Source organism: Saccopteryx bilineata, chromosome 5 (assembly GCF_036850765.1).
Source record: "Saccopteryx bilineata isolate mSacBil1 chromosome 5, mSacBil1_pri_phased_curated, whole genome shotgun sequence".
NCBI classification, from domain to species: Eukaryota; Metazoa; Chordata; class Mammalia; order Chiroptera; family Emballonuridae; genus Saccopteryx; species Saccopteryx bilineata.
In genome coordinates this window covers 98,698,151-98,711,531 of record NC_089494.1, presented here as the reverse complement: position 1 = coordinate 98,711,531, position 13,381 = coordinate 98,698,151, and the positions used below count along the sequence as shown (strand labels likewise).

Genomic DNA, 13,381 nt, shown 5'->3' with positions numbered 1-13,381 from the left:
TATAAAGTACAAGTAATTGAGTTCAGTCTCCAAAATGAAATAACTTGTGGTCTAAATTCCTAATATTCCACTTACTTATTAGGTAAACTCTGTAAAGTTATTAACCCAAAGTCTAAATTTTAAATCATAAAACAAAATAATTATAGCATCTTCCTTACATGACTACTATAAGAACTAATGAGAATCATAAAAATTTATTACAAAATGTCATATCTGATATAAGAATTCAATAAATGTTTCCTGTCATTATTATAGTAGTAGAAAAAAATGATAACTTCCAGGGATATATAATTATAAAGAATCACATCAAAATGTCTTATTACTTGATTGCAAAATAGTGGCATTATGGGTAGATTTCTCACTTTCATTTTTTAAATATTTCTCAAATATTATTACTTATTTAATTAGATTTAAAAATTCCTTATCTACATATTTTCTTCTTTAGAAGAAATGAGAATTTACAGATAAGCTGAAGTCTTCTTTAGTATTCTTATTACCATTCTGCTGCCCCAGAGACAATCATTATAACTAATAGAAAAAATATATGAAATACTTATTTCATAACTTGTGATGGTTAATTTTTTTTTGTGATGGTTAATTTTATATGTCAAATTGACTAGGCCAGTGGTTGGCAAACCGTGGCTCATGAGCCATATGCGGCTCTTTGGCCCTTGAGCATGGCTCTCCAACAAAATACCACATGTGGGCGCTACCTTAGTAAGGAATGTACCTACCTATATACAATAGTTTAAGTTTAAAAAATTTGGCTCTCAAAAGACATTTCAATCGTTGTACTGTTGATATCTGGCTCTGTTGACTGATGAGTTTGCCGACCACTGCAGTAGGCAAGAGAATACCTAGTTATTTGGTTAAACATTATCCTGGGAGTGTTCTGAGAATATTCAGGTGAGGTTAACATTTGAATCAATAGACTAAGTTAAAGTATTATATATCGCCCTTCCTAATGTGGAGGTGGGCGGCTTACCTGCTCAGTTGAAAACCTAGTAGAACAAATTGGCTTACCTTCCTGTAAGAAATTCTTCCTGACTTGAACTGTGACTTTTTTTTTTCTGCCTTCCCCTCATACTGAAATGTGGACTCTTCCTGGGCCTCAAGTCTGCCAGAATTCAGCCTGGAGCTACACCACTGGAGCTCCTGAGATTCCAGCTTTCTGACTGCAGCTCTGGGGACATGTCAGACTCCATAATTGTATAAGCTAATTCTTTTTTTTTAAGTGAGAGGAGGGAAGATAGTGAGACAGACACCTGCATCCGCCCCAACCGGGATGCACCCGGGAACCCTGTCTGGAGCAATTGCTTGGACCAGCTGAGCCATCCTCAGTGCCCAGGGCAGATGCTAGAACCAATTGAGCCACTGGCTGCAAGAGGGGAAGAAGGAGTGAAGGGGAGAAAGTGGGGGAGAAAAGCAGATGGTCACCTCTCTTGTGTGTCTTGACCAGGAATCGAAGCCAGGATCTCCATATACCAGGCCAATGCTCTATCCACTGAGTAAACTGGCCAGGTCCTAAACCAACTCCTAAAATATATTCTCTCTCTCTCTCTCTCTTTCTCTCTCTATTCTACTGTTTCTGTTTCTTTGGGGAATCATAAGTAACATACAATTCAAGAAGAAATCATTCCAGAAACATGTATATAGTACTCAACATATATGCAGAACATTGTTGCTGTTATTATTCTTAAGGGACATGATATTTGTAGAGAGGACAAATAAGTATCACATTGTATTAATAAGAGGAATAAACTGAAGAAGGTCAGCAAAAGTTAATTAAATGACGATAATCCAGGTCAATCAATCCAGTTAATTCACTATTTTGATAAAATCTAGACATTCCTTAGACATCTCTTTTTTACCTCCTTCCTTGCCCTTCACTGTCAAGTCTAGATAACTGAGTTTACTAAGCTATTTAAAATTATTTAAGGCCTATGGTGTGCATCAACATATCACAATGTAACCAACAACGACACATTTGCTGATGTTGAGGTTCCTTGATAATTGCATAAAATATTTTCATCTGTGGTGTACACTTATTTCTATTCTTTTCTTAAAGGCAGCAGCAGCAAGACACTGTAAAACTGCATGATTATTATTATCCCTATGTATGTTAGAAATTAGTTAGCAATTTTTAGTTTAAAAGGAATTATACCTAAGTACTTACCTAAATTTCTCTGTTAGATTTTAATTCTTTGGGTTTCATCTATTTCTAGTATGCAAAGAGAAACATATCAACAACGAGTGTAACATGAAAAGACACTTACATGTGCAAGTGGTTCCGTTTTCGTCTAAAAGTTGATTATCAGCACAAGCACATACTCGGCCTCCTGGAATGGCCAAGCACAGTGTACTACAGCCCCCATTGTTCACCCGGCACATGTTGTCACCTGAGAGAGGAGTGGGTGACATGTCAGAGAATGCTAATTCCACCCAAAGTCAGCCCGTTACTTCTAGACACATGTAGGCATAAATATGCACATATATACACACACATATCAACTATATTACATATTCACTAATATGTAATTAATTAATAAATTCATGTGGTCAGGATTTCTGCTAAATCCATAGTGAAATTCAGAAACGTTTGAAAATACATGATGGGCCATGACCCGTGGCTCAGTGGATATAGCATTGGGCCGGTGTATGGCATTGAATCCTGGTTTCAATTTCTGGTCAGTGTACACAATTTCTGGTGGTGCAAAAGCAACCATCTGCTTCTCTCCCCCTCCCTCTCCTCATTCTCTCCCTCTTCCCCTCCTGCAGCCATTGGCACCATTGGTTCCAGTGTGGCCCCAGGTGCTGAGGATAGTTCGGTTGGTCTGAGCCTATCAGCCTCTGGAGCTAAAACTAGCTTTGTACTGGAGCATCGGCCTTGATGGGGTTGCCCGTTGGATTCCAGTGGGGGCGCATGTCGGAGTCTGCATACAGATCTCTGCTTCTTACAACCAACATGCAAATTCTCATCTACCAGCACATTGGTTGTAAGAGGCAGAGATCTGTATGCAGTTGGGTTTAGGAAAGAGGAAAAATAGAAAAGAAAGAATGACATCTGTCTAGGGTAGTTTCCAAGATTAAGAAGTCTGAGTATTTTGGAAAGTAGACCTCCAGCACTTGGAATGTGGCTTTGGGTCCCAAGTGAACAGAAAGCAAACAAGCTTGAGAAAAGGGGTGAGATAGTGCTCCCTTCTGTGCAAGGAATACACTGGCGTGTCAGTACATTGAGGACGCAGAAGAACACAGATTCTCTGTAAGTCTTAAAAATAAGCAGCCTTGCTGGTTCCAGGAGACTGTGCAACACACAAGGGAAAGAGTGTTGTACCCGTGGACCTAAACAGCAGAGGCAGTGATGGGATTTGCACAGACATCAATTAAAGCAGGCACAAGTGGAAATTCATAGGTTCATATGGGAGACACTCTTGCAGATTTAGATCCAATTGAAGTAAAATTTTAAAGAGGCTGGAGATACTGTGTTATAAAGATGTAGGTAAGAGTAAATAAAATTTAGGTATTCATCATTTTGATGTAATTATTTCTAGAAGTTGGAAAGGCAAAGAGGAAGGTATATTTTCTTAGCTATATATATGCAGAATAGTTACAAAGAACTCTGCAACACTAGCAATCTAATTGGTAGGCTAAATGTGAGGGTTATTTTATACAATGTTGCAGTTTTCAATGTATCAATAAATAACATTTATTTTTTTGGAGGGAGGCAGAAAGAGAAAGAGAGAGAGAGAGAGAGAGAGAGAGAGAGAGACAGGAACATTGAGCTGCTCCTGTATGTGCCCTGGCCCGGGAATCAATCCAGCAACCTCTGCACTTAGAGTGATGCTACAACTGAGTTATCTGGCCTGGGCTTCAATAAATAACATTTTGACAATATCAGAAGATCTCTCTCCAACATTAATAATAAAGAGCTTTTAATTACTCAGAGACATAACATAATATAGTGATTAAAACCATATTGACAGTTAAAGTGTAAGTACCAAAACTGACTAAAGTGACAAACTAGAGTATCACACTGTGAGCCTCAGGGATGGATGTGCTATGCAGAGATTGTCAGAAATAAGTTTAAAAATATTTGAGGTGTTGTTAAATGCAATAAATATTTAACTCATCCCCATAGATTATTATGTGCCCAAAGATCAGAAGAAATGACTAAAATATATAAGTATTTAATTTTATTATTCTAAGAAGTAAATTATATGCTTATGTTTATAAAAATACAAAAAATAGATTTAAAATCTAAAGAAGTTAATAATTTAAGCTATAGTGCAATATCTAAAGTAGGAAGATAATCTTAGTACATGCATTTTCCAGTAGCAAATACAAAATTTTTTTTAACAGCTTCCAGACATAGACATGCTTATTCCTTGACCGTGAAATAAAAATCTAACACTTTGGGCCCTGGCCGCTTGGCTCAGCGGTAGAGCGTCGGCCTGGCGTGCGGGGGACCCGGGTTTGATTCCCAGCCAGGGCACATAGGAGAAGCGCCCATTTGCTTCTCCACCCCCCCTTCCTTCCTCTCTGTCTCTCTCTTCCCCTCCCGCAGTCAAGGCTCCATTGGAGTAAAGATGGCCCGGGCGCTGGGGATGGCTCCTTGGCCTCTGCCCCAGGCGCTAGAGTGGCTCTGGTCGCAGCAGAGCGACGCCCCAGAGGGGCAGAGCGTTGCCCCTGGTGGGCGTGCCGGGTGGATCCTGGTCGGGCGCATGCGGGAGTCTGTTTGACTGTCTCTCCCTGTTTCCAGCTTCAGGAAAATACAAAAAAAAAAAACTAATACTTTGTATGATGGTTAGAAGTTCTATCTATGTTATGCACATTTTGTACACAATTAAATCATATAATAAATATTTTAGTAACATTCAGATTCTGTAAAATTAGAAATAATGAAAAATAATTTTAGACATATGAAAAATTTAAAACAATAAAAAAGTGTTAAAATATTTTAGAATCTATTTTTATATTGAAAATATATGCTAAATTAAAAATTATTAAATTTGATAGTATAACTCATACTTATGAGTCTTATTAAATACGACCTATATATAATTTAAGTTATTCAAAATAAATGATCATTATTTTAACTTTTAAATATTCTCTTTCTTTGAATACTACATATTAAATGGGAAGAATTGATATTTATCCTGTAATAATAGAAATCTAAAATCTAAATTAATTTAAATAACTCTATATCTCTCGTTACAGTTTCTGAAATTTTAAAAATTTATTAACTGAACATATTACCGATAGAGTACATGTGAACATTTTTGTTGAATTTCTAGAAGTTTGAAAAACTTTTTAAGAATGTCTTATTAATTTTATTTTTTCTTTTCTAAGTTCAGAGGTGGGTAGATAGCTCCTGCATGTACTCCAGCTGGGGTCCTCCTGCCAACACCTGTAGGGGCCAAAGTTCTGCCCATCTGGATCCATACTTGCAACCAAGCTATTTCTTTTTTTTTTAGCACCTGCGGTGTAGGCGCCACGGAGCCATCCTCATCACCCAGGTCAGTTCACTCAGACCAATTAAGCCATGGCTGCAGGAGGTAAAAAGAGAGAGAGAGACAGAGAGACAGAGAGAGAGAGAGAGAAGGAAAGGGAAGGGAATGGGGAGGGGTCGCTTTTCCTGTATACCTTGACCGAGAATTGAACCCAGGATGTTCATACACTGGCCACCACTCTATCCACTGAACCACTGACCAGAGCCTGCAATTTGTTTTATGTCTAGCTATTTTTATCAGTGTAGTCAAATATCCAAAAAATTTAGACCCTGAGTAGTTTATCCAATTTTAATGTATGTCTACTGACTGATTAAAATATTGATCAAGTATACTTTCTATATTGTATTGTTTGTTTAAAAGATTCAAGTAAATTCTTAGCCCCATGTAGGCTAACTAGAAAACTTTAACTGATTATTTCACCTAAGTTAATAAAAAATAATCAATTTGGCCAAATATATTCTATCAGTGAGACAGAACATAATGGTTTCTACAATAAAGGTTGTATACGTTTAGTAATCTGTGATAAATTTTCATTTTAATGTCTTTTTATGACTTTTTTTTTTACGGAGACAGAGAGAGAGTCAGAGAGAGGGATAGATAGGGACAGGCAGACAGAAACGGAGAGATGAGAAGCATCAATCATCAGTTTTTCATTGTGACATCTTAGTTATTCATTGATTGCTTTTTCATATATGCCTTGACCGTGGGCCTTCAGCAGATCAAGTGACACCTTGCTCTAGCCAGCGACCTTGGGTCCAAGCTGGTGAGTTTTGCTCAAACCAGATGAGCCCGCGCTCAAGTTGGCGACCTCGGGTTCTCAAACAAGGGTCCTCCGCATCCCAGTCCAACACTCTATCCACTGTGCCACCACCTGGTCAGGCTTTTTTACTACAATTTTTAAAAAGCACTTTAAAAACAAACACTGTTCATCTAAGGCATAGCACTAAACCAGGGGTCCCCAAACTTTTTACACAGGGGGCCAGTTCACTGTCCCTCAGACCGTTGGAGGGCCGGACTATAAAAAAAAACTATGAACAAATCCCTATGCACACTGCACATATCTTATTTTAAAGTAAAAAAATAAAACGGGAACAAATACAACATTTAAAATAAAAGAACAAGTAAATTTAACTCAACAAACTGACCAGTATTTCAATGGGAACTATGCTCCTCTCACTGACCACCAATGAAACAGGTGCCCCTTCCGGAAGTGCGGCGGGGGCCGGATAAATGGCCTCAGGGGGCCACATGTGGCCCGAAGGCCATAGTTTGGGGACCCCTGCACTAAACAATTATGTGTTAATGACACTGGTTTAAATACCAAATAAATTCTTTATGCATATCAGAAAACAATCCTCATATTCCTATCAGGGGAATGTATTTTTTGTATTTTGACACATTACTCTTGAATATTTATTTAAAATGGTTATATACTAGAAAATTTACAAATATATGCTTCCAGATTGTGAAATGGTAAGGATAAATTAATTAACATAAAACACAGGTACTATTCTAAGTCTAGTCTCATATAATAAATATTTATTCTTTATAAAATTTTATGAAGAAAAAATTTATCTTTGTTAAATCTTTATGATATGTCTCAAGTTTACAAAAGAGAAAGTGTCAGGATATAGATTTAAAACCAAGTCCTTTTTTTTTCTTTTTTTTCCCATTTTTCTGAAGCTGGAAACAGGGAGAGACAGTCAGCCAGACTCCCGCATGCGCCCGACCGGGATCCACCCGGCACGCCCACCATGGGGTGACGCTCTGCCCACCAGGGGACGATGCTCTGCCCATCCTGGGCTTCGCCATGTTGGGACCAGAGCCACTCTAGTGCCTGGGGCAGAGGCCACAGAGCCATCCCCAGCGCCCGGGCCATCTTTGCTCCAATGGAGCCTTGGCTGTGGGAGGGGAAGAGAAAGACAGAGAGGAAAGCGCGGCGGAGGGGTGGAGAAGCAAATGGGCGCTTCTCCTGTATGCTCTGGCCGGGAATCGAACCCAGGTTCTCCGCACGCTAGGCCGACGCTCTACCGCTGAGCCAACCGGCCAGGGCCAAAACCAAGTCCATTTTATAATTAGCTAAGACATATCTAATCCCATGTGTTGCATTTAATTGATCAACTTTCTAAGTCAACCAGAAGTTTAAAGGAAATGAAGATTGTGAAAATGTCATGGAATTTGACTGCAGGGAGTATAGCAATGACATTTAAAATGAACAATTTCTAAAGAGAATGAAAATAGAAAATGTGATTGTAGACTGATTGGTGTAATAAAATCCAGCAAACTGATAAATATGGAATTAGAGGTACAACAATCCTGAAAACAAAACACCAAAGGAGGTGAGAAGGGTTGGGTTGTTCCCGTTCATATTCTTGCCTCCGGTTTAGTGTAGACAAATGACAATGGTGGCGGGGTTAATGTTAATTTAAAAGAAAATATTACCATTTGATCTATGTAGGCAATTGCTTTATTCTTTATTTTCTGTCCACACTAAAGCTTATACCATATTAAATAATTTTATTTTTTTATTTTATAAAGATAATTTGACTTTTTATTAGCTATTAAAACTTTATGTATTTCTCACTTTATGTACTGCCATTATTTAATGAAATTGGATTTGTATTTCACTGAGGCAATATTAATACAGTAGAATAAAATAAAGTTCTTGATTGAGATAGTTTGCTTTCAACATTCCTCTTTCGGCTGAAATAGCTTCAAAAACTTTTGTTGCTAGATAACTTCCTATTAAAAACGCATGCATTGAAAAACTCAGGATATAATTTTTATCCTGAATTTATTGAAATAGATGCTCATTAAATGTCCACAGAAATATTTGCATTTGAAATGGAATAATGACTTTAGATTCATAAAAACAATTTATACATAATTTACAAATAGTTTTCTTTGTTTAATACCCGAGTTCTAAGACATACTATTGTGGATAGCCTGATAAATATTAATAAGTTATGTAGATAAAACATAAAAATATTACCTGACTTTAATAACATGAATATTATGATAGGTTATTTTACTTTTATATCATATAACTTAATTAAATGCTCCTTAAATACACATGAAACTAATCGGATAAAATATATTAAAATACTGTTAAAAATAAAATTTTTTTATATAATGTATTTTATGATATTTTCCTTTAATATTCCTTTCCCAAAGTTTTTCTAACTGCTTACAATAGTCTTTAAAAAAATTAAAAAAGTATATATTTTTTTATTTTAACTAACCGATTTCTTCAGTAAGGATGACATCAAAAAGAAAGTATTTGGAAAAAACCTTCAACTTTACTCAGAATTCTCAGAGTTACTCACTCAGGTTATTTTGAACAATAAAATAATAAATTTTTTATGATAACAAAGTCCAAGATTTGATTGACTTTGGAGTTAAAATTTCAATGACACTGTCAAAATAAAACCTTTCTGTAACTACTGTTAAGTATTATTATATAGGAAACTCAGAAGCAATTTTACTTGGTTTTTAATACCTTGTTGCTTTCGTGGATCATAAATCTGAAGCCCAAACAGTGGTGGTCTTTCACGCCTCAGTAATGTCACCTTATTCATCATCAAATCTAGTTGAAAAATTGAACCATTCATATAATCAGTCCAGAACACATAATTTCCATGATGTGACAGTCCAAAGGGATGGTTCAACTCCTTCCCACTGTAAACAATCTGCAAAATAGAAACACGTTGTGAAAATTCAATACGGACCTTTAGAAACATTACTAAGTATTTAAAGAAAACGGTATTCAAATAGGTGTAACAGACAGTGATTTACCTAATATCTTAACTCATATTTTCTTCCAGTGTATATGGTAAATAGGTTTCACAATGTGAGCATATTTTTCTGTTACTAGAAGTTGATATTTAAAGGTCATTTACATTTCATTCACTTAAATTGTCTCATATTTGGCTTTACACATAAATTAAGAAATACAGATGTTAAAATTACTTTGACTAACATTCTTTTTTGCGTCTTTTTTTAAACTTTTTAATTTTCTTTTTTATTTACTCATTTTAGAGAGGAAGAGGGATGAGGAGGATCAGGAAGCATCAACTCCTATATGTGCCTTGACCAGGCAAGCCCAGGGTTTGGAACTGGCGACCTCAGTGTTCCAGGTCAATGCTTTATCCACTGTGCCACCACAGGTCAGGCATCATTCTTTTTCTTTTTTCTAATATTTTGGATTTATATCCTGGAACAAAAATTAATCTGACTCATTAGTGTCATCATGTATATTGCAATATTGTCCATTCAATAGCCAAGGATTCCAACATGGCATTGAGACATTGGAAGTGAAAGGGATTTTCCTGTTTAATTGAACACATGCAAATGGAAGAAATTTAGGAGATGTCAGAGAAGAAGATAAAGATTTTAATTTTGAACATGGAAAAATTTACTAATAGTAAAGAGATAAATAAGATTCACTGGCTAATTTCAATGATGACTATCTTGATATATTCTTTACATTCTAGTTTTATATTTTTATTGTTTAAATGGAGCAATTATATGGTAAATCCTGTTTCACAATTAGGGTTGTAGAAAAACATTTGTGTGTAAAATGGATAGTATACAATATGAAAGAACATTGTGTACTGACTTCATTTAACATTAGAGAGTTGAAGAAGTTGTCTAAATAATGTAAAGTTAGCAAGTCAATTTTTTTCCCTTTATCTGAATTCTTCAGAACAAATTTTTATATATTGAATAATTGAGACAAATCTTATTTTTATTTTCTCATTTTAATGAAAGCTAAAATATGCTGGTCATTATAATATTATATATAATGCATACATATATAATATTAACATCTTCAAAGGAATCATAAATATTTATTTAGTACCTGTTAAGTATGTAACAGTTTAAATGCCAATAAATTTTACTCATTTAGAGGAAAACATTAAAAGCACTGTTAGAGTGAATTACTGAAATAGTCTTAACTGATTAGTATACTATTTATTTTTCAAACAGAATTTATAATAAATAGGCTTAGCCAATTGTGTAGTCTTCCTTTCTAAAAAAAAAAAAAAGAGGAAAGTGTAGTATAAAAGGAAGCATTTGGTTACTTTGAATATTCTACTTTTTATTATTTAACTGAAAGTTGAAGGTAGTTCATAGTGTTATACATGCTTAAATAATTATAAGATAAAATATAGAGATGTTCTGTCAACACTGCCGCTGCCCCAGTCAACCACATCCTCAATTTACTCCAGCATTTCAGAATCACTGTGCAATGATTCTACCAACAGAGGTGAGAGGTAGTTGATATCAATTCATACCAACAGGCTTAAAGTTCAGGTTAATCTTGTGTTTTCATTTCAATGTCATGAACTTCTTTATTCAAATAAATGCATTATCATTAATATTTCATAATATATAGGTTAAATTTCAGCAGCAAATATTGAAGATATTTGAATAGAGATAGGTTGCTTAGTCATAGCAAACTCATCAATAATGTAGAAAAGCTGCATTTTAAAACAGTTCCGATATCCTGAGATCTTTTAAAAATCTCACAAATCCTGGCATACCACAGTGAACTGAGCCTGTTCTAGAGGCGAAACCCAGCTGCACTACTTAATGCTCAGCCTCCTGTAACCGACCCATGGAGACTACTGGCAGCCGCCTCAGAGGGGTAAAAATAAACTTGAAAGTTTTTTTTTTTTTTCATTTTTCTGAAGCTGGAAACAGGGAGAGACAGTCAGACAGACTCCCGCATACGCCCGACCGGGATCCACCCGGCACGCCCACCAGGGGCGACGCTCTGCCCACCAGGGGGCGATGCTCTGCCCATCCTGGGCGTCGCCATGTTGCGACCAGAGCCACTCTAGCGCCTGAGGCAGAGGCCACAGAGCCATCCCCAGCGCCCGGGCCATCTTTGCTCCAATGGAGCCTTGGCTGTGGGAGGGGAAGAGAGAGACAGAGAGGAAAGCGTGGCGGAGGGGTGGAGAAGCAAATGGGTGCTTCTCCTGTGTGCCCTGGCCGGGAATCGAACCCGGGTCCTCCACACGCTAGGCCGACGCTCTACTGTTGAAAGTATTTTTAACACAACACAACAAGGCTCTATGAAAAATGAAGCCTGTGGGTTGAAACCAGCAGCACTTGTCTTTTACCTTCCTGTGAGTTCCATTCAAAAATACTTTCTCAATGTGGTCATAGTAAGCATCACACCAGTATAAGGTGTTGGTGTGGAAGTCCAGAGTCAAACCATTGGGCCACAGCATTTTCGATGTTACAAATATCTGCCGATTGAAGCCATCCATCCAGGCCTTCTCGATCCTTCCGGCGCTGTCATCTATTTCATCTTCCTCCCAGTCTGTCCAGTACATCCAGCTAAGACATTGCAAACAAGAACATACACGTGTTATTGCAAGCCACTCTACAGAAAGACCCGTCCTGAGATTTGGCACCTTCATAAAATCTAATAACATTCTGATTTCTCTCCTATCTAAGTGCTTATCTGGCAAAGGGAGGAGGCAACTGTGAAGTACCAAGCAAAGCAAAGACGTGTTGAGAGAAGCCAGACTGTTCTGAGACATTACAGAAACCCACTACCACAGCTATTGGCTTCAATGTTTAATTAAGCTTAGAGTAGGTGCCAAATATTGATTTCTTTGATGTTGATAACAAATTTGGGAAATGGTTTTTGAGACATTACTATTTTTAAATGTCATTCACTTCATAAAACATATAATCAATGATGTAATTAGAAAGCAGGTTGACTGACATGAGAACTCATGGCCCAGTTGATGATTTACTCCAGACTTTATTTAATCTCAGATTAATTATTATTTTTTAAGACAGGCACATGGATTGTCTTTTATCTGAAAGGCACAATCATACTGCATGTGTCTGGCCAGTTCCAATTTGTCTTCCTGATGCAAATTGTCTAAACTTTATTGCTGCTCATAATTACCTCCAAAACCCACAGAAGATGATTTAGCTGCATATAAGTTTAATAACAGCAGGTTGACTGACCTTAAGATTTTGAGTTTTTAATTTCTATCTCAAACAAAAGCATCTGCCTTTAAGAACAAATCATTTTGTGTAAGCTATAACAGTGAGAGAGGGGGCCTTGAGCTAATGCTGCAATTCCTTCATGAATAACATTAAAACCTTCCACCTTTATTATTTCAGGGTCATGTAAAACTGCCTGATTTATTCATTAAAGTGTGGGTTTTCATTCGGCCACCTCATGCAGAGCTTTATGAAGCGCCAAAGCTTTCCTAAGGCTGCTTACCCTAGAAATGCCCTTATTAGAGTCTCTGCCTCTCACATTTTGTGAAGCCTGAGAAAATCTGTATTTATGACTAGTAGTCCTACAGTGATCTAAACCGGCAGATTTCGGACAATTTAGGCTGCAACACACCATTTATAAATTAATGCCAATGAAGTATAGTGAGATTGATGGATTAAGTCAAAATGTGTTCTAATCCTAGAAATAAATATGGCAATATGCTTATCTTATATCCTGTGTGTTCTTCAAGAGGCATGTTATTGGAACAAATTTGGAATAAATAGAAAAGTCATTCTCTTTGCTTTAATCCTGTACTAGTTAGGTATAACTGCTTGATTTCAACTACTTAAATCAACTATGTACAAGCCTAAAATCTTAAATATAGTTAATCAATGCACTTTTATTTTTACTGCTAATTTCTTACTTGTTAAAAGTGCAGGTATCTTTCCCTCTAACTTTTCTTTTGAACGTAGTAACACTTTTGTGTGTGTGTGACTCTCTAACCCAGGTCATACAGTCATGTGCACACATGTATACATACAGATAAGTGAAGAATAATTCTGGGTATTCTAAACATGCTTTGTATTGATTTATATTTGAAGAAATATTTTTGTGAAAA

At 36.6% G+C, this 13,381-nt stretch overlaps 1 protein-coding gene across 1 annotated transcript in view; it reads right to left on the bottom strand.

Annotated features, from left to right (window-relative positions):
* The window catches only part of LRP1B (LDL receptor related protein 1B), a 2,131,860-nt gene that overhangs the window by 892,476 nt on the left and 1,226,003 nt on the right, over positions 1–13,381 (bottom strand). The window contains exons 13-15 of the mRNA XM_066281034.1: positions 11,639–11,858; positions 9,010–9,199; positions 2,277–2,399 (exon numbers count right to left, since the gene is read on the bottom strand). Coding sequence (XP_066137131.1) covers positions 2,277–2,399; positions 9,010–9,199; positions 11,639–11,858 — 533 coding nt within the window. The remainder of the gene's footprint in view (positions 1–2,276; positions 2,400–9,009; positions 9,200–11,638; positions 11,859–13,381) is intronic.